At 32.3% G+C, this 23,076-nt stretch overlaps 2 protein-coding genes across 2 annotated transcripts; one reads left to right on the top strand and one right to left on the bottom strand.

Annotated features, from left to right (window-relative positions):
- The first annotated feature begins 111 nt into the window (after positions 1-111).
- On the top strand, positions 112-680 carry LOC115972068. The gene has a single exon (XM_031092216.1). It carries the CDS (start codon positions 203-205, stop codon positions 512-514), a length of 312 nt encoding a protein of 103 aa, XP_030948076.1. The 5' UTR covers positions 112-202; the 3' UTR covers positions 515-680.
- Positions 681-5,374: 4,694 nt separating this feature from the next.
- Positions 5,375-10,541, bottom strand: LOC115969920 (vacuolar protein sorting-associated protein 55 homolog). The gene is made up of 5 exons (XM_031089559.1): positions 10,384-10,541; positions 7,056-7,188; positions 6,904-6,943; positions 5,764-5,848; positions 5,375-5,645 (listed from the first exon to the last, which is right to left on the bottom strand). Exons 2-5 carry the CDS (start codon positions 7,152-7,154, stop codon positions 5,453-5,455), a joined length of 417 nt encoding a protein of 138 aa, XP_030945419.1. The 5' UTR covers positions 7,155-7,188; positions 10,384-10,541; the 3' UTR covers positions 5,375-5,452.
- Between the last annotated feature and the right edge of the window lie 12,535 nt (positions 10,542-23,076).

Raw genomic sequence — 23,076 nt, 5'->3', positions numbered from 1 at the left:
ATAATCATGGAGCTGATTGAAATTCTATCCTACTAAAAAAAAATCTAAAACTACCCGTAAAAAATAAAGGACATATCCGTCATTTGACAGAAACCCAACACGATCATAGTTTTCTCAGCCCAAAAACCCTATTAAAAAAGTAGTAGCTCATTCAGTGACACTCATATACACAGAGCAATTCTAATTTTCAATCCAACCAGACATGGGTTTGCTATCTTGGTTCAAAGGCAGCCCACAGCCACAGCAACCCAAACCCGTATCCGAATCCGAATCCAAACCAAAACAACCCACCACCACCCAAAGCCCCGCCGAAGTGCCCGGGATGAACGGCGCCGTGGCGGTCCCTCGCCGCCTCGCCGACGTTACGGTTTTCGAGTTTGGGTCGGTGACTGCCTCCGCCGACAAGGTCACTCTCGCCGGATTCTGCACCGTCTCCGACGACCTCGAGCCCTGCCGTTGGGAGATCCTTCCGGCCAGTTCCTCCGACGCCCCTCAGTTCCGCATCGTCTTTTGAGTGAGAGAAAGAGAGACTCTTTTTATCATTTTGTAAACTAGCTCAAAATATAAAGAGACCCCATTGTTGAGTTTGCTTGTTTTTTCGGTTTAGTTATGTCAAATTTGAAACCGAACTCTGAATATAATTTTGTTAGAAATGGGGTTTTTCTTTATAAAAAAAAAAATGTAACTTTATTTATTGAAAATTGACTTATAGTAATCTATGCGATTGATTATGTTCTATGTTGTGTTTACTTTTGGAATCACTTAATTTTAATTTGAAAATGGTTTTTTTTTTTTAATTTAAATAGCTAAAACAATATTTTGAGGCATTTGATGTACTTTGGTTGTAAACAATTTACTGGGTTTTAGTTATTGTTTGCTTGGGTACATGTGTTTTCATTAGAATAATGCAGTTATTGAAACTGTTTTAAATTTGCACTATTGACATTGGACTTCTTTTGTGTAGATATGTGAAATTGTTTATGCATGATAGGAATTTGTGGTCTGCATTATTTGTTTCATTAATATGATATAGCTTGTATTATGACATTTGCCTTTTGGTGCCCATAAGATGAATGATTATTGAGCTGGATATTTTTACATATGAAGATGTAAAATGTGTACACATGGATATGCTTGTGTATGATTGTAGATTGAAAACATTGAGAGTGGAATCACAACAATTGCTAAATCTTGTAGGTTGGTCAACATTGAAGCTTCCCCCAGTTGATTTGAATAGAATTGTTGTCTAATTTTGGCACTCAATGTTGCTCCACATGTGTGTATATATATTATTCACATTAATCCAATACAAATATGTTATAACAAGTAACAACTCATTGCTGCTTGGCTGTAATCGGAGCTTGATATGTCCTGATATTGTAGTATAATTTGTAGTGCCATATGTGGTTTCTCTTAGATTTAAGGACGGGATGAAAATGATGAACAACTTGAATGGATTTGGTAGTAAATTTAACTTTCTTGATGATAGTTTAAAACTTCAGCTACAAATTGGTATAGGCCTAGTGTTTTCTTTAGAGGGTTTAGGGGTCATTAGGATTTAGGACCTGGTAGAATATGTTGTTGGGTATTGGATAGAGATTTGGTGTTCTTTTGTTAGTTTATTTTTAATTTGACTTGAATTGGGTGTTCAAGCTCAAGGTAGCTAGTATTTTATGTTTCAAAAGCAAAAAAAACAATGAGAATCTTAGGAAAAGAATATAAGAATGAGAACTGAGAAGAAACTTATTCCCAAGAAAAGTAGAAGAATCTGAGGAAATCATACACCTGCTGTTTTTGAGCAGCTGGGCATGTGTGAAAAGATTGTCAAAAACTCTAATAAAGGCTCACAGAAATGAAGCTTCAATTGATATTTCATGAAGAGAGAATGAAACCATTTTAAGTGCTAAAAAACTTAGGATTGTTATATTCTATCCCTTGAATTGATTAGTTTGACACCAGCAGTATATATTTCAAGTAAAAGAAGCTGTAGAAGACACTCAACTTATACTCTTGGGCTGCAACATTTGCATGAACTACTTGCTGAATGCTAGACTAAAATAAACTTCTAACCGAGAGAGATTGAAATAAGAAATAAGCTTCTGGTCTGGCTTGAAGAAAATTAAGGTTAGGATTGTATCTAGATTTTTATAAATGGGCTAAGGCAACCTACCTAGTGTGTTTGTAATCTTGGTTTAATCAGATTTGGTCTTGGAATCAATCCCACCCACCCCCCCCCCCCCCCCTCCTTTCTCCTTTTTCTTTTTACTGAATGTTGTTTGAGCTGCTTGTTATGTAATAGAAATGCTCTGTAGTCACAAAGAGGACCAAGTAAAAGAAGAGGAAATTCGGAGTTGTCCGAATGGACACCTGATCTCAAGTGGTTGTCAAAATTCTGTGTATTAACACCTTTTCTTTCTTATTGACAACACCCTGGAACAGCTACTTGGCAAGCATATTTTCCAAATTATCTTGAAATTTCTGCTCTACTCGTTTCCAATCACCAAATCCCATCAAGCATATAGATGTTTGCCAAATAAAAGCAGCTGCAGGAAACAGGTTTCTGGATGTGTCGGATCTACTTTCAATCTGTATATGTAATGAACTTTTAGCAAGTATTGCAATTGGTTGATGGTTGATACCTAATTGGACATCCCAGTACTTTTGCTTACAGTTTTAAAATTGAACATTATGTTGCTTGTCCTTAAATTCTCCTGTGTTTGGATGAATGTGGGGCAGCAGAAGAATGAAACCAATGTGGTTTTATTGACTTTCATATCACAAAACCATTCTTTGGGAATGAGAGACCGCAATGCAGAGTGAGAAAAATTGGAAGATAAAAGGCTTTTGATAGAGTTGTAGTTCTCGCTTCTATGATCAGCTAATCTTGATACTTATAAAATTTATCCATCAATTTTTTCCAGTAGTCGATCCTGCCATGTTGGCTAATGGGCAAGAATTGTGAACAAAAACCGTACTCTCTGATTTAGGAATGAGAGCAATAAAAGTGTGGCTACGTTTTGAAAGACCATTGGAGAAAAAAGTTTGCAGAACCTCAATCACGTATTCACTATCCATCCTCCAAGGGTGTTGAAAAATAAATAGAGGCATAACTTCCGGCTCCAGCTTTATTAGACTTCATGCTAATTAAGTACAAATTGCTTTATTTCAACTGCATATGAAACCTATCCCAGGTCGTCATTTTCCTCTTGAGACATGACAATTGGAATAAGGCTTTCAAGTTCTTGGGTACAAATTGTTTGCGAATGTCCCCCCTTGATGAAATTAAATGATGATTGTCAATCTTTAGAAAACCCATATGATTCTTCCTCCTCCTCATGATAGTTAGAGAGGTGAAAGAATTTTGTGTTTGTGCAAGTGAGCAATTGAAGGCTAGCACCACACGGAGGAAGACCTATGGACGGGTTAGAGGTTAAGCAACTTAATTCAGGTCTATTTGGTTTTGTTTTTGTAATGGTTGGAAAGTGCTTAAAGGGGGTTAAACCTCTTTTAGCTGAAATTGTCAAATCACTAAAGAGTTTTAAGGAAGTCTTTGTTTTAGAGTTGAATTTGAAACATTTAGAAAAAGACTTTACAATTCACGATTTATACTTTATACATCCAAACTTTTAAAGCACTATTCACTATAATTTCTAAACAATTATAATGTTTTTTTTAGTTATAACTCTATATTGCTAAAGCTATACTACTAGGCAAGAGTTTTAGTATTCTAAGGGGTCTTTATTTTCAGTTTTAAGGTCAAAATTGAATTTAAAATTTTTAGGAAAATACTTTACAATTCACGGTCTATACTTTATAAATTCAGAATTTTAAAGCATTATTCACTATAATTTCTAAACAATAATAATGTTTTTTTAGTTACAACTCTATATTACTAAAGCTATACTACTAAACAATGGCCCTAGTGTTTTCAACCTAGCCGTTTAGGTTCAAATTCCTCTTCTGTTACTGAAACCTCTAGTTAAAACCCTACTTTTCATAATAGTGCCAAAGAGGCACTAGACCAAAGTTATTTCAAATTTTAATATTATTGTTTCGATAGTGAGGGTGGCACTTCAAACAAGAAATGTTGCAACTTGATATGAATGTATGACCTTTTTATTTTTCACTTAAAAGAGGAGCTCGCCTTGCGAGTTGAAATTAATCACATGCCACAAGGCGACGAGAATTGGGTTAAAATTGGGTTGGGTCCTTGGCAGAGGACCTTGCATTGTGGTAAAAGGCTCTTCTTCATTTTAAATAAATCTATTTATGGTTTAGATTAAATATTAGAAATCTAGAGGAATTAGATCTAGGAAATAAAATCTTAATCATAAGATGCACTTTCTTTTTTTTTTTCCCAATAAAATTTCTTGTTCCTGAATTGTTCTTATTTTGAAGTGTGCATATGCTAAGGATGAAAATAAACATTTACTAGCCCCGTTTTATTTTTTTATTGTAAAATATTTTTCAAAAAGTATTTTCTAATATTTGTTTCATTGTAAAATATTGGCCAATCCTAAAAACGTTTAGCAATCAACCAGAAAATGTGTGTAAAGAGACAATTTGCAGCATGGTCAGTTTGAGTTAATCCAGTTGTTTTTTTGGGCAAATCGATCGAGTTTGCACCAATCTGGTGGTTTGTGCTTGGTGGTGGGCGGGGTTGTGAAATAGGAAAACGTTTTATTTTTATGTTTTAAATACCTAAAAAGATTTTTTTGGAAGCATTTTCAAGAATATAACCAAACACCGAAAAAGAAAACATTTTCCCCAAAAATATTTTTAGTTGAAAACAATTTACATTATAAAATATTATTTTACAACGAAAAAAAATGGAACCTAAGGATCCATTTGCTTCAATGAAATGTGTTTTTGCATTTTATGTTGTTTGGTACAACGAAAAATACATGTCAACTAAAACCAAACCCAATAAAAGACAAAACATATTTTCAGCTTTTTAGGAGCATAAAATGTTTTAAAAACAATACATACTCAGTAAATTACCATAATGTTGTATAAATTACCGACTTTATACAACTGGGAGTATCCTTTAACCAAATAACTTCATGCTCTAATAAGAAGGCAGGGTGTTTGAGCAATGCCCACTACTCCAAGAACTAGATGTTTTTCTCTGGGTAAAAAAAAAAAAGACAGTTCATCACAACTTAGCCCAACCATTTTTAAGTAAATTTTTTTGCTATGGAAAAATACAATCTGGTGAGTGGTGGCAAAGGGCTGCTTCTTGTCTCAATTTTAAAATCAGAGATCATTTGAGACATCTATTGCAATAAAGGCACTCACCACATGGGCAAAAAAATATCAACCTTCATCCAAAAAAAGCAAACACTCATTCTAACGCAACTGAGGAAGCTCAAGCTCAAGAAATCAAGAAACAGAAGCCTCAAATGTGTAACTTAAAACTGATACTTCTTTACACAAATACAGCAGGGCCTTCTCAGAGTGCATTGTAATCATTGTCACCACCCATCTTAATGTAGCACATTATGGAAAATACAAGTACGAAAAAGGATGAGAGCTCCATTACTAGGGCTCCCCAACCAATAACACCGGCATGCTTTAATATAGCTGGTATGGCAATGCTTCCAACAGCTGAAGCTCCAGTCAAGAACTTAGTCGCATTCACCCAGCTGTTTTCATCATCAAAAAGGATGTAAGGACAAGTTGAATGCTTATTTCAATGGTTCAGCTCATATTAAAGAAAATTGAAAAAAAAATCATTGCTGATTAGTTTTAGAAAAGACTTACGGGCTCTCAGATTCAGATATTACAGAAGAACCATCAGATCCCGCTAAAAACAGCAAAGGCATGGGAAGGAGCACATACATCAATACTGCAAGAGAATAATTTGCATATTTTCAAACAAATAAGCCAACAGGACGAACATTTATATGGGGAGAAATCTCAAGCCCCCTCATTCTATGTAAACATTTCACTATTAGCAACTTTGTCCAATTAAAGAACCAAATGACCAAAAATCTTCACCTAAAACACTCCCTAGCAAAGATCATATCACTTATTATGAAATTAAAATATGAATATTACCATGCATATGCTAGTTATGGGCAACAATGAAAAATATGAATACACTAACAGTTGTGCTTATACAATATAGTACCTTATTTGAGATTAGAAAGTATAACCTATGTTGCAAGGACCAAGTATTGATTTAAAATTGAACGCCTCCAATTTATTATGCTCTAGGAATTCAGGTGAAAGCCTTAACCATCCAAATATAAATTCTTGAACATAATCTTACCATGTGATTAAAACAGGAATGAAATATGAAAAGCTGTATCTATATTATGTTTGAAAATTCAATACATTCATCTAATAAAGGCAGCAGAGAACTCCAAATATATTCATTTTTAAAAACTAATATGTGAATATAAACTTCTTCAGTGAGAGTACCAATAAATCAATATGTGCAACAGCATAAGTATCCAACATATAACCGTTCCTGCAGTTGCACCTAGTCATGTAGGGAGAGATCATCCTGGTAAACATATCACTTAAAACCCTTTAATATAGGGTAATTTGTTCACTTAACAGTATATTATGACTTTTGTTTTCAAGTTATTTTTTTACAATTTTATGTAACAAGATCAACCTTAGCGGTTTGGAGAATAGGTGTAGGCATGTCAGCCCTTTAAAGAATTTGATAAGTTAGAACCTCTCTCTCTCATCTTTGAAGAAAAAAATTATTAAAGCACAAAAAATACACAACCCACGAATTTAATATTTTACTTACAACTTACAAGGTCCTGATATATTTATCACATTGATTGAAACCAAATATAACAATTTAAAATTTGAAGTTACAAGCTATAGAGATTAGAGAGCCCCTTGATAACAAACCAATGCTAACACCCAAGACCAAAAACTCACCAGTTAGCATGGGCCACCAATTGTCGTACAAAGCACATGCCTGCAGTATCACATATAATAAGATAGTGATTAGGTTTTGGCACAATAACTGTTTTTTCATCAGTTTGTATTTATAATTCAAAATATGACCAAAAGAAAAGAGCATTACTGACCAATATTTGCAGTACAATCCCTCCAGAGACCAAAATTGCCAAGAAAGCAAGTTTGCCGGATTGCAAGCAGGCACGCACATAACCTGGTATGTCTGCCATAATCAAATTTGCCTTACCTCATAGAAGAGAACAACTGAAACAGAAGATGCTATTAAAGCAGATATATGGAAACTAAAGAAATAAATATTTGAAATAACTAGGCAGATTGCAGGGGATGCACGATAAATAAAGTCATACTACAAGGACAGAAAATTTTAGGAAGCCATTTATTTAGCAAATTCTTAACCGATTTTGTTCGGAAGAACAAATTCATGCCACATTTCAGGTCAAATTTTTAGCAATGTGGATGTAAGCCCAAAGAAAGGAATTTTAGTTGCAGTAGGTTGACCTGGATACTTTCTATATATATAGTAAAATTTTCTTGAAAATCAATTTCAAAGTTTTTTAAGTGCAAATGCATATAAAGACGTTCACTTGAGAGAGAGAGAGAGAGGTGGGGGGTGGGGGGCCTTAGATCAAGCAGCCATAAAATTTGTCAGCAAACACCACATAATCATGCTTGGTATTTGTTTCAGATAGCTGTGTTGATTACTGAGTATGAGCAATTAGAACATGAACATTTTGTAATATTAGCATTATTAAAGGCTAAACACATATTGACATCATAAGCAAAGCAAGGCATGAGCCTGAATGAAGTTCAGCATATCTTTTGGAGTTATGGAAGATAAATATAGATAGGGGAAAAAAAGAACAATATTGCAAAACTGCTGTGTTCATTGATGCAAAAAACTAAAATTTGATAACATAAATGCATGCCATATTTTGGATTTAAATACATAAAAGTAAATCTAACAAGGCCTTCTGAAATGTTTTTTTTAATAAGTAGGAAAAATCTGTATAATAAAGCTTCTTTATGCAAAAGAGCACAAAGAAGTCAAAAAGTACAAGGAAGAAAAAAGATAAAAGCAAGGAAAAAAACTTAAATACAAGAGAGAAGAGAAGTAATGAACAGAGGGAGGGAGTTACTAGACATGCCCAAGACCAATTAAAAAGAGAACCACTAAAAGAAGCAAGTAGATGGTCTTCTGAACTATCTACATCCTCAGATGTCCGCCTATTTTGCTCCCTCCGTATACACTACATCAAACACAATGGAACTAAATTCCAAATGTCTGAAGAATGCTTCCCCAACTAATTCCACCAACCAAAAAGAAAATCTAGTACCGTTCTTCGTAAGACCCACGAAACCCCAAAGGATTGAAAAGCAAAACACTACAACCAATGAGCCTTCACACAATGAAGCAACAAATGATCCATGGACTCCTCACAACAATGACACATAACACACCAGTCAACAAAAGTGAAACCCCTAATTCTCAAATTATCACCCGTGAGTATCTTATCCCAAGCTATGGTCCAAACAAAAAAAGAGACTCACCGAGGGACCTTAACTTTCTGAATGTCTTTCTAGGGAAAGACACAAAGAGAGGGCTCACAACTAATTATAAAGTGATTGGATATCAAAATCCCCATTTTTCTTCAACTTCCATCTCATGTGATCCCCATTTTTAGTTGAAGGAGTATTGGATTCCGAAGGAAATCCACTACTAAATCTGACTCCCAATCATTTAGATCCCGAGTGAAACATACATCCCAACTCTTCCTCTCCCCCACCCCCTGCCTTGCCAAGGAAAGCTCTACTGAGGCCTCCCTATTAATGGTAATCTCATACAAAACTAGGAAAGTCAGTTGAAGAGGTTGATCCCCACACAACCTTGCTAGAATTTTACTCTATTTCCCACCCCAATCTCAAATTGAGTATTTTGGCTAAGTACTTCCCAACCCATTCGGATGCCATTCCCTAAACCACAACCATACATATTTTTCTCCAAGGAAAAAGGTTAATTTAAAGGATATATTTTTGCCTTACTATGGCCATAAAACAAGAGAATTGAGAGTATAGGGAGTAAGTGAAGACAGAGGAACTAAAAGGAAAATTTCACATGGACATTAGGTGGGTGAAACAAACAAGCTTGTATTGTAATCTCTAAGGGCCAGTTTGGATGGAGGTGGGAGGGAGGGGGAGTAAAGGGATACCCTTTACTCTCCCTCCCTCCCCCTCCCTCCCCCCGCCATCCAAAATAACCATAAGTGCCATATCATGGAAGTCATCACCTCATGTTATGCATTTGTGCCTGTGCTAGTGAATTCCCTTCATTTGTTGACCTATTGTCATAACTATATTATGCCTAATCACTTCTCTTATAATTGCTTCCACCCAAGGGTATGGCAAGGTAATCAGACCCAAAAGAAGGTTACCCTTCCAAACTCTATCAACATCTGGCATATGCATCCAATGCCCATCTTTTAAACAACATGAAAAAAACTCCATTCCAAAAAAAAAAAAAAAAAAAACTTTTCTTTTTTGATAAATCAGTAAGATTTCATTTAAAAAAAACACTCAAAACAAACAGTCCCGCTACAGTTCAAGACAAGGCTCAACAGACAATTCCGGCACAATCAACTCAACTAACAAATATGCAACAGAAGAAAACAATATCCAACTCACGACTCATTTTTCTGCTATAAGAGCTGAGACTACACTTTTTTTTTCAGTATCCACTAACTTCACCAACTACCATGGGGTTATAGATTGCTTTTGGATTGAAGAACAGAGAAAGGTAATCCCCAGATGGAGCAGAGGACTCTGTTTAAAAGGTTGAACAGTAATCTCCTCCAATAGGAGCAATAAAATTTGCATTACCTAATCAATAACTCTGAAATTAGCAACACAAATTTTCACACACCTACTAAGTGAAAGACTCTAAAATCACCTCTAGTAAGAATGAATTGTCAATGGAATGAAATTACAAATTTTTTTTACCACACATTAATCACCTATCAAGTAATTCAACCACATCTTTCATGGTCAAACTTCAGAAAACTCAAAAATCTAAGACCATACTCAAAAACCCACCTAATAAAAACGCAATTTTTAATAGACAACACCATGTATCATATCATATCATATAAGTTACCAACAAAAATTTATGGTAAATCACAATATATTATTACGCAATCAGGGGAAAATCATGGTGGAAAATGACCCTTTATTCTCTGCTAATAATCCAACACAAACAGTAGTATAATCTGAACTGTAATGGAAATTAAAGTAAAGAGTTACAATCTTCGAATCATAACATAAACATAGAATCAGAAAAAGAAGAAGTATTAAGAGAATTAGGAAGAGATTAAGGTCTGGTCAATGGATCTCTAGCAATTAAGTTATTATCGATATAAGATGCAGAGAAGTGAAATGAGAGCGTACCAGAAGTAGAAGTAGAAGTAGAAGAAGAAGCCAATGTGTTTCGAAATTCGATTCTATAGCATAGGCGTGGAATGTACCAGACAGACAGCCCTGTGTCTGTGTGTTGGCCCTTTTTTCGGATACAACTAAAATCAACGATATCATTCAACAGAACAAGTAATTATATATATATTTTGTGAATGGTGGATGTGAGGTCTACCTTGATAAAAGGATCCTAGCGCTAATTCACGTTTGATTATTGGATTCAACCTCACTTTCACACTACTAATCTATTTATTATAAAAATATAAATAATTATTCAAATTATTAAACACAATTTAAAATTATTATAAAAATATAAATAATTATTCAAATTAAAAAATATATATATATATATCATGTAACACATGCATATGTATAGATACACTTAATAAGATAAAACGTGTGGTGATGATCATTTTTTTTCTTTGTAATTTTTAATAGAATAAAACGTTTAGTGATCTTTGTTGTGTAGTGATTTTTATTGAGAATTGTGACTTGTTTTTTTTTAATTTAAATTTCTATAGTTCATTAATATTAGATTCTTAGTATTTTGTACTCATTAATAACTCACTTGGTACAAAAATTGAAAAACTTAAATAGATAATTATGGTATGATTCCCACATAAATTTAGACACATGGCACAAAATTATATTCTAATTTCAAGTTCTAATTGAACTTTCTTTAAGCTTTACCTATTAATATATATATATATATATATGTTATGTATTTTTTAAAAATAATTTGATAATTGGACATTTCTGTTGGAAATACACGAAGTGTTAATTGAGACATAATACTTTTAACTACTTTAATTATGTACTCTTCTCTTTGGGAAAAATTGGAAAATAACAACAAATTTCAAACAATTTCGTTAGTTAGCACCATTTCCAAGCTATTTAGGAAACTAAGATCTCGTGCTCATTGGACTCGATTTTGGTGTAGTAAATCAAGTTCTAGGGACTCGATTTCAATGACTGGAACTCGAGTTCCATAAAGAGATTTCAAACTAGAAAACCATGAAGAACAAATTAGAAAAAACCAAATCACGAACAACAAATCAAAAAACCCAAATAAAAAAACCACGAAGAAGTTCTATGAACCCAAATCGAACCTAAGAGCGACGACGAAGGTTGGAGGAGGCAGCGGCGGCGAAGCTCCAGGCGAAGCAACCCACGGTTTGGACTGAACCCAAGTGAGGTGAGCAACCCTACGATTCGAACTGAACCCAGGCAACGGCCTTTGCTCTCTGAACCCGGACAGTGGGTTTTATGCATTTTTCTGAATCTTTGATTTGGTCCTTAAAAAAAGAAAAATGAAGGAAGAAGAAGGACTCGCAGAACGCTGAAAAATGAAGGAAGAAGAAGGATTCGCAGAGCGCAGAAATTGTCTCTCTTAGGCTCTAGTTCTCAAAGAAATTGAGTTTGTTAGGGTCGAGTTCTAAGAGCAAAATTGAGTTCCTTCGACTCAAGATGTTAGTTTCCTAAATAATTTGGAAACATTGCTAACTAACGAAATTGTTTGAGAATTGGTGTTATTTTTAAATTTTTCCCCTTCTCTTTAAAAAAAAAAAGTACTCTCGCTAACTTATTAAGCTTGCGAAAAAAATAAAAAATTATAATCCACTTCGTTTGTAAGACAAAAAAAAAAAAAAAATCAATTTATTATATGTTTATGTTATTACTATTTTAGGAACAATGAGTCTATGCATACAAAATTCTTCATTACTATTGACATAGTATGTTGGTGTTATTATTATTATTATTTTTGATAAAAAGGAAAATGCATTAAAGAAAATGTTATGATTCATACGTAATATAGCCAATGTCAGTAGTAGGCCACATGGAAGTAAACAAATAGGTTGGGTCAGGCTGGTTCTAGTTTTATCCAACTAAGCATGGGTAAGAAACGTACCGAACTAAACAAGTTGCATAATAACTTATAACCTTTATTCAATTTTGATGAGTCATATAACCTATGTTGAAGTCCAATTTTACCATGTTTATATGAAAGTGATTTTGATATGATCATAATTTCTCATATTATAAATCATGACAAAAAAACTAGACCCTAACTTTGCTGTTTTAAGGAAGATTGATGGATGGTAACACAAAGGGATAATAATTACAGACTGCATGGGATTATTAGGATAGTTGGAACCTTAGTAACTAAGGATTTAGCTTAGGTCACAGCAAAAAAAAAAAAAAAAGGATTTAATTTAGGACAATTTAGGTTAGATCACATTTTGATTTGGGCTTAGAGGTCAGTCAAATTATTAAATGGAATAACGGACCGTTTGGGAGACACAAAACACAGCACAAGAGTCCAAAACTGAAGGAACAGTAGGTTGGCTGAATCTGATTCTGGATTTTAGGTAGAGGTTTTGTTCCAGTGTAAAAAAAGACAGCTTTGCTTGGGTGCTGTGTCGGCACCAGAGCTCCACAAATCTTGATTTTGTCCCAATTAACACAAAATATGCATTATTGAGCAGACCAGACCACAACTATTTCTACCCTCATTTTAGGACTTTCTTGACCAGACCAGAACATTAGTGATAGTGAATAAAAGATAATGCATTATTGTCCCAATGAATCTTATCTTAATTTCACTTGGGAGTTCGGATCCAATAAGAGACATGGTTACCACCTCGAATACAGTTTTTCTCTAAACTAGTTTGAAGAGAAATCTTTCAAACTTGTCATATATTTTTATATTGAGTGTGAAATTTGAAAATCTAACTATTGGATTGCAGGTTCTTATTATATCCTTCATGCTTGCAAAATTTCAAAAAGATCAAAGATCAATTGTTATATCATCAAACAAATGTTAAATTTTCAAGTTTTTATAATATAAAATTGTGTATAAAAAATAAATTCATTGATCAAATAGTAAATAAGATTCAAATTGAACGAAATTTGACATGCATATTAAGAACATAAGGAAGATAAAATTCAACGGTTAGATTTTCAAAATTCACACTCGAAAAAAAGATATATGATAAGTTTGAAGGGTTTCTCTCCAAACTAGTTTGGAGAGAAACTTTGTTCTTACCGCCTCCTCCCTTACTTTACGAGAAATTATTATTTACACCGGGAGAACTGTTGATGTGATCCTTCCTAACCAATAAAATAATGTTATTTATGCAAATGTATGTGAAAGCTTCCTAATTAGCACAAAGAATAAAAATTAAAAATTACCAGATGATGTCACATTTGCATAAATAACAGCATTTTATTGGTTGAGAGGTCAGGGAGAACCACGTCAGCAGTTCTCCTAGTAAACCTAATAATTTCTCATACTTTACACCACACCACAACTATTTCTACCCTCATTTTAGGACTTTATGCATCTAAATTCCCATTGCAAAGATTTTATCCTATTGCAAATTTGATATGTTGACTGCAGAGCTAAAATTCCTTTCTTTACCTTGATTATACCTTTTGTTCTAAATATTTAGTTTGGGTTCAATAATCAATATTTTCCCCTCAAATTTCTATATATATATTTTTCCTCAAATTTAAAGATAGGCCTAGTAGTATATATTGGGCCGAGGGCCCGGACCGAGGACGCCTAGTAGTTCGAGGATAGGTAAACGTTGTTATGGAAGTTAGCATTAGTGAATAAAGAAAAGAGTCTGGTCATAATAGTCCAAGAAGGTGGTCCGAGGAGGGATACTTCCTCGGCTATTCCAACCATTTTTTTTTTCATAAAAAGAATTAAATAATATCATAGAGTCTTAGATTGATAGCTTAATAATTGTAAGGATGATAGGCCTAGTAGTATATATTGGGCTGGGGGCCTGGTTCGAGGACGCCTAGTAGTTCGAGGACGGGTAAACGTTGTTATGGAAGTTGGCATTAGTGAATAAAGAAAGGGGTCTAGTTATGATGGTCCAAGAAGGTGGTCTGAGGAGGGATGCTTCCTCGATCGAGCAAAGCAGAGGTCAGAAGGTGTGGTCTGCTATCCAGAAGTAACGTTCCAAGAGATTCTATTGATAAGGATATATATCATGAAATTACAGGACAAAGGAAAGTTATGAAATATCTAAGAGAAAGCTGCTACCACTACATTGAATGCTTTGTAGCTAACTCTCTGACTGCATTAATGAGGAAATGATACCTGAACAGTAATTTTCAGCCTTACAGCTACTCCCATAAACTTCAGAAAGATGCTGATGGGATAAGGATTAACACCAACAATCTAATCTACATGTAGAGGGTGGAGATGAAAGAAAGAAAATAGTATAAAATAGAAAGAAGACCCTAAGGTAAAGGGATCAAAGAATTAAGAGAAAAACATTGTAAGAACAAGAACAGGACTTGTAACCAAATTCAAAAGAGAGATATACAAGAACTGATCTCCTTGGATTGTGCCGAGAACAATTTTCTTTAGATAAAACTAGTTTATCTTTGCTTTCTCGTCATTTGGGCCAACTATAATGGTTGTCTAACTCATTAGAGCCTAGTTTTTTAACCCATTATCTACAAATTCATTGTATTGGGTTTTTTGGGCCTAAATCCTTTAACCCTTTGGGTTTAGGAACCAAATTGTGACCTTACAATAATCATCCAAATATTTCCTATGTTTAATACGCTAATAAAGAGACAATATTTTATGGGAAAATTTTGTTACACTCATTTTATTGTGTACTCTGTCCACATTTCCCTTAAAATTGTGTTTTGAGAACATGATTTCATTTAAAATTGTGAAATCATGAAATCGTGTTTTTAAAGGAAATGTGTATAAAGTATACAATAGACAATGTGATAATCATTATACTTGTATTTTATGAATAATGGCTGGTCCTTAGCGTACAAATAAAAGAAAAAATATATATAAAAACACTATATGCTAGGAGAGAGAAAAAAAAATTTCTCATGAAAAATCTATCCAAAAAAGAAAAGAAAAGAGAGCATCAATTCAAGGAATCCGCCTCAAACTAAGGAGGAGCATCAATACAAATTGAGAAACCAAAAATTCAAAGCTCTACAATAATCCATCTCAAAGTCAAATAAAGCCGTTTAGGAGAAAACCAAATCTAGAAGAGAGAGCCCACCTTAAATGCTTGATAGCTATGAGGAGGAACTCATTCAGTTCTAGAACTCTAGCCTTGAGATCTCAAACATGTTAGCGCAAAGGAGCTTCGATTTGATGGAAAAATTTGAAGGTGAAAATGAGAAGGAAATTTTTTTATTTTTTTTTAATATAAGATAGAAAATTGAGTGAAGATGAATTTTTTCTTAATCGACAAAAATGTCCATATGTACGTGCACATGGGCTCCCTCAAGTTGCCTTTATTTATTTATTTATTCTTTCTACCTTGGGCAGTAATGTTACCTTTTGTTTATTTATTTATTTTAATTTTCTAAGCCTAGGCATGCCCTTTTTTTGTCTTGATTAACGTTGCCTCTCTTTCTTTTTTTTTTCTTTTTTTTTTCTTTTTTATAAACTAGTCATGATATTTTTTGGACATGATTTTTATTTTTTAATAAATTTCAGTGATTGTTCTTTTTTTTATTTATGGTTATTTGTCACTTTTTTGTTTTAATTGAGCCTCATTCTTTAATAAGGATATATGAGTAAATTTATTAAAACTAATTTTTTCCATCCCTCCACTTTTTCACTCTCAACTAAACAAAATGGAGAGAAAATAAAATCACTTCCATCCTCCTACTATTTTTTTTTTTTTAGGGCCTAGGCGTGATATATATATATATATATATATATATATATATATATATATATATATATATAATAAACTAGATAAAGCGTAGCATTTATTGTTACTATGCTTCAGTTAAGCCACATTAGCATCCATGTCATTATCATTTTTTCTTCCCAATTTTTTGTACAATTTTTTTAACATTTAAAGTTAATTAAAAACGCTATTATGTTTCAATCAAAATATCATATTTATCTTATTTTTAACTATTTTTATTTATTATTAAATTTTCAATTCCATTTTAATTTTTCATTTCCCCACTACTTTCTACCTTATCTTTCTTCAACCTTTCTCATTCCATTTTAACTTTTCATATCCCCACTACTTTCTACCTTAATATCACTATTATTCTATCATTTTATCTTTCTTTATTTTTTACTCTTCTTATTCTTATCCTCATACTATAAATTTGTCATCCCCTCTCTCATTCCATGCATAATTTTTTATTTTTCCACACATAAAAGGTTCTCTCTCTCTCTCTCTCTCTCTCTCTCTCTCTCTCTTTATTTTTCATCAATTTTTGGTATATTTATTTTTCTTGCATCTCTACTTTAGGATGATAAACTTTTGTATTCTTTAAAATTCTCCTTTGGATTGATACGATTTTGTTTTTTGTTTTATGTTGTTATCTTTTTTATTCTCATTGATTGTTAAATGTTATGTTATTGCATTATAAAGATAGTATATAGAAATATAATGTTATTTTATTGCATAGCATAACTAAAATAATTTGGTGTTTATTGCTATACATTTCATTTTTACTATTTTTCTTCTCATCTTATTTTATTCAACATTTAAATTTAGCAACATCCACCATATTATTAACTTATTTATATTCTGTCTCTTTTTTTTTTTTAAATTAAACATATAATATTTTTTTAAAATTCAATAAATAAAAATTGCTCTTATAGAGTATTCCCATGAAATGTTACAATGCATTGATGGAAAAATAAAATACAAAACAAATACCAATTTAGAAACACTAAATATATATATATATGAAACCAAACATAATATAAAAAAACTAATAGTTACAGATATACTAACTTAATGGAAGCAAGACGGAGTGAAAAAATAAAAAAATAAACGTTATAGTACATATTTAGTACATTAGAATTATCATCAAAATTTGGAAAAACAATAAGATGACAACGGAGAGAGAGAGAGAGAGAGAGAGAGAGAGAGAGAGAGAGAGAGAGATATATGGGTAACAAAGTGTAGATGGAGAAAGGGAAAAAAAAAATCAAACGTCAATTTGTAATTGTTAATTAGAAAACAAAGAGCCTGACGGGAGGAGTAAAGAATAAAATAGAGAAAACCTTACAAAGGACATCAAAAACTTTACTTCTACTTTTATTTTGGTCGATTTTTTTTTTTTCTTGCATCTCTACTTTAAGTTGATGAATTTTTGTATTCTTCAGAATTCTACTTTGGGTTGATACAATTTTTTTTTTTTTTCGAAGCCCATTTTTGTGTTTTAAGTTGTTATCTTATTTATTATCTTTGATTGTTAAATGTTATTCTATTACATTATAAATATAGTATATAATAATATAATGTTATTCCATTACATAGCATAGCTAAAATAATTTGGTGTTTATTGCTATACATTTCATTTTTACTATTTTTCTTTTCATCTTATTTTATTCAATATTTAAATTCAGCCATATCCTCCATATTATTAATTTATTTATATTTTTTATCATTTTTTATTTAAAAAATTAAAAATATAATATTTTACTTAAATTCAAATAAATAAATAAATTTCTTATAAATTCTTCCCATAAAACGTTACAATGCATGAATAGAAAGCTACAATACAAAACACATGCTATTTTAGAAACACTAAATTTATAATAATAATTGTGGGGCCCAAATAATTTATGGGCCGGGCCCATTTACCCGTGAGGAGGCCAGAGGCCCAAGTCGAGGAAGGCTATGGCCCAAGCTCGGCAAGATAGCCTTGGGATTCAGCCGAGAACAGTTCAGTCCTCGGCAGACCCAAAGTCCCACCAGAAAGAGGGGTAAAAACGGTATAGGATTAAAACTAGGAAGAAAAATCTAAAATATCCGGGGAAAGCTGCCCTTACGGCCATTCAATGCTCTGCACCTGACAGAGCCGCATTCTTTGGCTTTTACAACCACCCCCAATGACTTTGGGTATGGGCTGATGGGACAAGTATCAGTCTTGGAAAGTTTGACCCTACACGTGGACGAAGGACAGCGAACACAGGCCAGTATAAAAGGGAAAATAAGTGACCTAGGGAAGGGGCTGGGAAAAATGGCTAGAAACCGGAGCCTCCCAGCCCACCTCCAGGAGAAAGACTCCAGGGGTGAAGAAAACTTAACCATGTGGGAACATCACGAAAAACCCACCGTCTGGTGACCAAGGCCTAGCCTTTCAAACCCACGCTCTACAAATGATATTGTTTGGGCCTTTGTATGTACGAACCAAATACTGTTTAGGTTGTCGCAAAATCGAGTCCTTACAATAATAATAATAATAATAATATCAAACCATACATATCATAAAACAAACTAATAGTTATGGATATACTAACTCCATGCCATCAAAATGGAATAAAATAAAAAATAAAAATAAACGTTACAATGCATATTTAGTACATTAGAATTATCATCAAATTTGAGAAAACAATAGGATGTTAACGAAAAGGGAAAGAAAGAGATTAGTAAAAGAAATCAAGTGTCAATTAAATAAATTAATTAGTAACTATTAATTGGAAACCAAAGAGGCTGACAGGAGTAAAAAAATTAATTAAAGATGACCTTATGAATGTCATCAAAAGCTTTACAGTGCAATTAAATAAATCATTAAATTCACTTAATTGAATCATATAATCAACAATTAAATACAATCATACAAAATTTAAACTTAAAACTAATCAAACTCTAATCTAGAAAACAATATTTATTATCAAAACTAAAAGGAAGATGTTCTTCAGTAATAATAGAAATATATAAGAAATAAAGATGGAAAAGTTCAAAATCCCATTTTTGACATTTCATTTAACATTATTTATAAATAATAAAAATAAAAAATAAAATCCTTAAATGCTTATATTCTTCACACATCATGACTTTTAAAAATCTAATGAAAGGTTCTAAGATTTTATCTCTCATGTAATGCCTCTATTATGAAAATCATCATCCAGTAAAATATGATAATAGTAAAAAAAGTTACAAATCAGATCATGAAAAAACTAATTAGCCACTATTATTATGGAATAAAAGGTTATTTATTTATTTATTTTTTATGTATCTAAGGAAATGAAATGTATAGAGTTTACTTATTAAGGTATATTTAAAGATTCACATTAAAAAAATATGTAAAGGTTTTTTTGAAAAATAAAGTATATGTAAGGTTTTTATTAACTTAAAAGACAATGAAAAACCAATTGTTATTAACTACAATCGTCACTACTCTATAAATCTCACACAACACTATATTTAATATCCTAAACAACTTATAAATTACAACCAAAATCAATCATACAATTACACAATCAAAGCATGAACATGTAACATGAATTACCTCCTGAATTATTGCTTAAAGTTTTCACAATTATTGAAAGAGAATCACTAAATTTAATTTTTAGGAAACATCAAGATAAGGTGTCACGCCCCAAACTCGATACCCGGATTTGTGACCATGACCGGCATGCTAATATCAAGCCTAAACTTGATATTAACAAGAACCAACTTAACTTTTACAAAACTTTTACCAAAAGCTTTCCCCTTACTTTTCATCCTTGTTTCCTTACTTAAATGATATAACTTTTCACTTGATATTCATAGCATCTACATTGTACCCAAAGATTGACATAGTCCACCAATTGTTCAAATTCGGAATTTCACATAATACATCTCTTAATACTTTAAGGTATACACTTTCATTTGATCCTAAAATACACAATGCTACAAATCTAAACATCATATTGCTAATTTAGGATCTATACATATAAAACTAAAACCAGCTCATTCCAAAACTCGACTAAGACTCCCTCTGCTCCAAAATAAAACCTGCTAACTGAAAGAGTGGAAGGGGTGAGCTATACAACTCAGTAAAGGTAAGATATATGAGAATTTAATAAGGATGCATGTAAATCAGATCATTTCATTCTATGAATATTCGAATAAGAGAACATCTTTTCATGCATAGTATTTTATACTATTCATATTAATAACTTATACGCTCTTCATAGAAAATAATTGTTCTCTTTTTTCTTATCAGGTTAATATTACCAAAACCTTTCGGGTTACACTTCTTTCATTTCCTACAAAGTCACTATATGTATATTCTCATTACAAAATAATCATTTTAACTTAAATAAGATAATCGGCAACTTTGTATTAAACTAGAAACATCTTGACCCAATAAGAAAGCCTTTCTTTATAAACCTTTTTCCCGAAAAAATATTATAACTTTCATAGTCATAAAACTTTTTTTTTTTTTTTTAGAAACTCATAGTCATAAAACTTAACATTTCATAAAGAACAGGTATCTGATAACTTTTAAACATAACTTGTACTTTCATCGGAAGTTTTATCTTTATAGCACAATAGAACTTTAGAAACTTTTATATTTAATGAACAGCTTTTCTTTTCATCAGAAACTTCTTCTTGCCATGAGAGCTTTTACTTTTCACAATGCATATAAACAAAATAATTCTCTTATGATTAATAATATAACATAGTTGTTCATAAATAACTTATTGGTTAGTCCAAATCTGATAAGTCTGTACTTATTTGGGAGGTTTCTAGCACCACAGTGCTAGGCATCCAGTATTCCCCACAGTACTAAGCATCCAGCATTCCCCACAATGCCAGGTATTCCCGGAATTACATCATAATATATATCTTTCAACCATGGGGGTAGGTTGACTTCCTCCACAAGTTGACCGTAACCAATAAGGGCAGGTACAGCAGAGCCAGTTCCACTTAATGACCAATCATATAACATTTTCCATGAAAAGCAAGTAATTAACCCTTACTGACAGAGTTCAGATCACCAGATGACATAACCTGCAAATCTTTCATACTTATACATCATCCTGAAATTTCTTATTTTGCATAACATTTCATAATAATAGCATTTCCATTCTTTTCTTTAAACATCATGTTCGTGGAAATTAGTAATGGCATCAATATGCTTAAATCATATACATAAGGTTTCGAAAGTTCATGAACATATCTTTGTCAGAATAATGATTATATGCCATATCTCTAACCAAAAACCTTTTAATGCATAATATACTTTAAAATAACCTCATGACTTACCAAATACCCATATAACTTATCCCTTACCTGAAAGCAGAGGAACCGAGAGCCTAAAGTCGAAAGAGCTTAGACTTGGATACTGGTAACACCTAAACCAAATATCAAAACTTATTACTATCCATAATTCATTATCATAAACTTACACATTCATCTCAAAGCCTGTCTTGTAGAATCAAGGAAATCCTAATCCCACCTCAACGAGGGTCCCACAAACACAAAATACATTCATCATACAACATGTTGAACAAAACAGCTTCATAAATACAACTGTTGCATGGTTTAGAACCCCTCCTTTGAGTACTAAATCTCAAACCAAGTTATACGAAATTAATCTATGATCTAAACATACCAAAAGATAAACATATTAAATTATAGCTCAAAACATTCACCCTAACTTTAGAATTAAATCCTCAAAGTCAGAGTTATCCTTTACCTTTGATTGCTCATTTCAGCAGCATATGCCTCATTTGTAAAATACAAATGGGCTGTCCATACACATCAAAATGCCATGAAATTTTACAAAACCACTCCCCTGTATGTCCAGTATATACCATAAAATTTTTCGGAGTCAAAACATAAAACCATGATTTATTAAAAATCATACAAGACAATGTGCTCAAATCTGTCCTGACAGAGTTTCAGGCAATTTAGAAATTAAACAATTATTTTTATATTGATTCAAATGCTGTGAGACCACTTCCATAACAACCACATGTGTCTTAGATTCCATAGGAAATATCCCAGCATCCAAATTCACTGTATACAATTTAATACATAATTTACCATACATGAACACAGAATCTGTCACAGTAATAGTTTTGCAACGTTTTATTGTAAATTCATAAACAATTATCAAACGATGGTATTTTCATATGGGGATTTTTATATACTCATTAGACATGTTATAAAACACTTATATACAGTCATTTAACCATTTGGAGCAAAAATACACACAACAAAAATCCCAGTAGCAGCATCAAAAATACTCATCCTAACTTTTTCTTACTTCCTTAATCATATAAAATCATTAATTAGTAAAAAACCCTAATCTACCTTCAACAAATCACCAACACAATTTCAAAGCTTCTTAAAACACTATATATATATATATATATAGATTTACAAGTTCATGATTTCCTAATTTCACAAACCACAAAAACCATTACTAAAAATTCCTTGAAGAAATCATGGATTCTAAGGTGAGAGTAGCTAGAATCCTTACCAAATTTATGGTTCTTGAGAGGAAATAGAAATAAATCACTCTTGCATGAAAGGATGTCCCTTTCCTAGTGGTTGGACCAATGGCGGCTCTAGGAATATTTTTTAGGGGGTCAATAAGAAACATAAATTATGCAAAATTTAAAACAAAAGAAAACTTGAATGTATCGACATCACAAAAAACAAAACCAAAAAAAAAAACAAAAAAACAAAAAAAAACCGAAATACATAAAGTTTTACAATTGCTTTCTATGATGTTTCATATATTGAAATTGTTAAATGATTTATTCATTATAAATCTTATGAGCTATATTTTTTTCAGTATATACAGCTAAACAATCATTGATCCATTGATCTCTCATTGATCCATAGGACTTATTAATTTTTTTCCCATATTTTAATTCAAATTGGTTTGTTATTGAGTTTTTTTTTTTTT

The sequence above is a fragment of the Quercus lobata genome, chromosome 12 (assembly GCF_001633185.2).
Source record: "Quercus lobata isolate SW786 chromosome 12, ValleyOak3.0 Primary Assembly, whole genome shotgun sequence".
Taxonomy (NCBI): domain Eukaryota; kingdom Viridiplantae; phylum Streptophyta; class Magnoliopsida; order Fagales; family Fagaceae; genus Quercus; species Quercus lobata.
The sequence above is the reverse complement of the archived record's forward strand: the minus strand, read 5'-3'. Positions and strand labels throughout refer to the sequence as shown.

Coding starts and splice junctions, on each gene's coding strand:
- LOC115972068 (XM_031092216.1), top strand. CDS start 203: ATGGGTTTGCTATCTTGGTTCAAAGGCAGCCCACAGCCACAGCAACCC.
- LOC115969920 (XM_031089559.1), bottom strand. CDS start 7,154: ATGGCAGACATACCAGGTTATGTGCGTGCCTGCTTGCAATCCGGCAAA. Junction 6,944..7,055: donor GGATTGTACTGCAAATATTG/GTCAGTAATGCT, acceptor GTGATACTGCAG/GCATGTGCTTTGTACGACAA. Junction 5,646..5,763: donor ATATCTGAATCTGAGAGCCC/GTAAGTCTTTTC, acceptor TGATGAAAACAG/CTGGGTGAATGCGACTAAGT.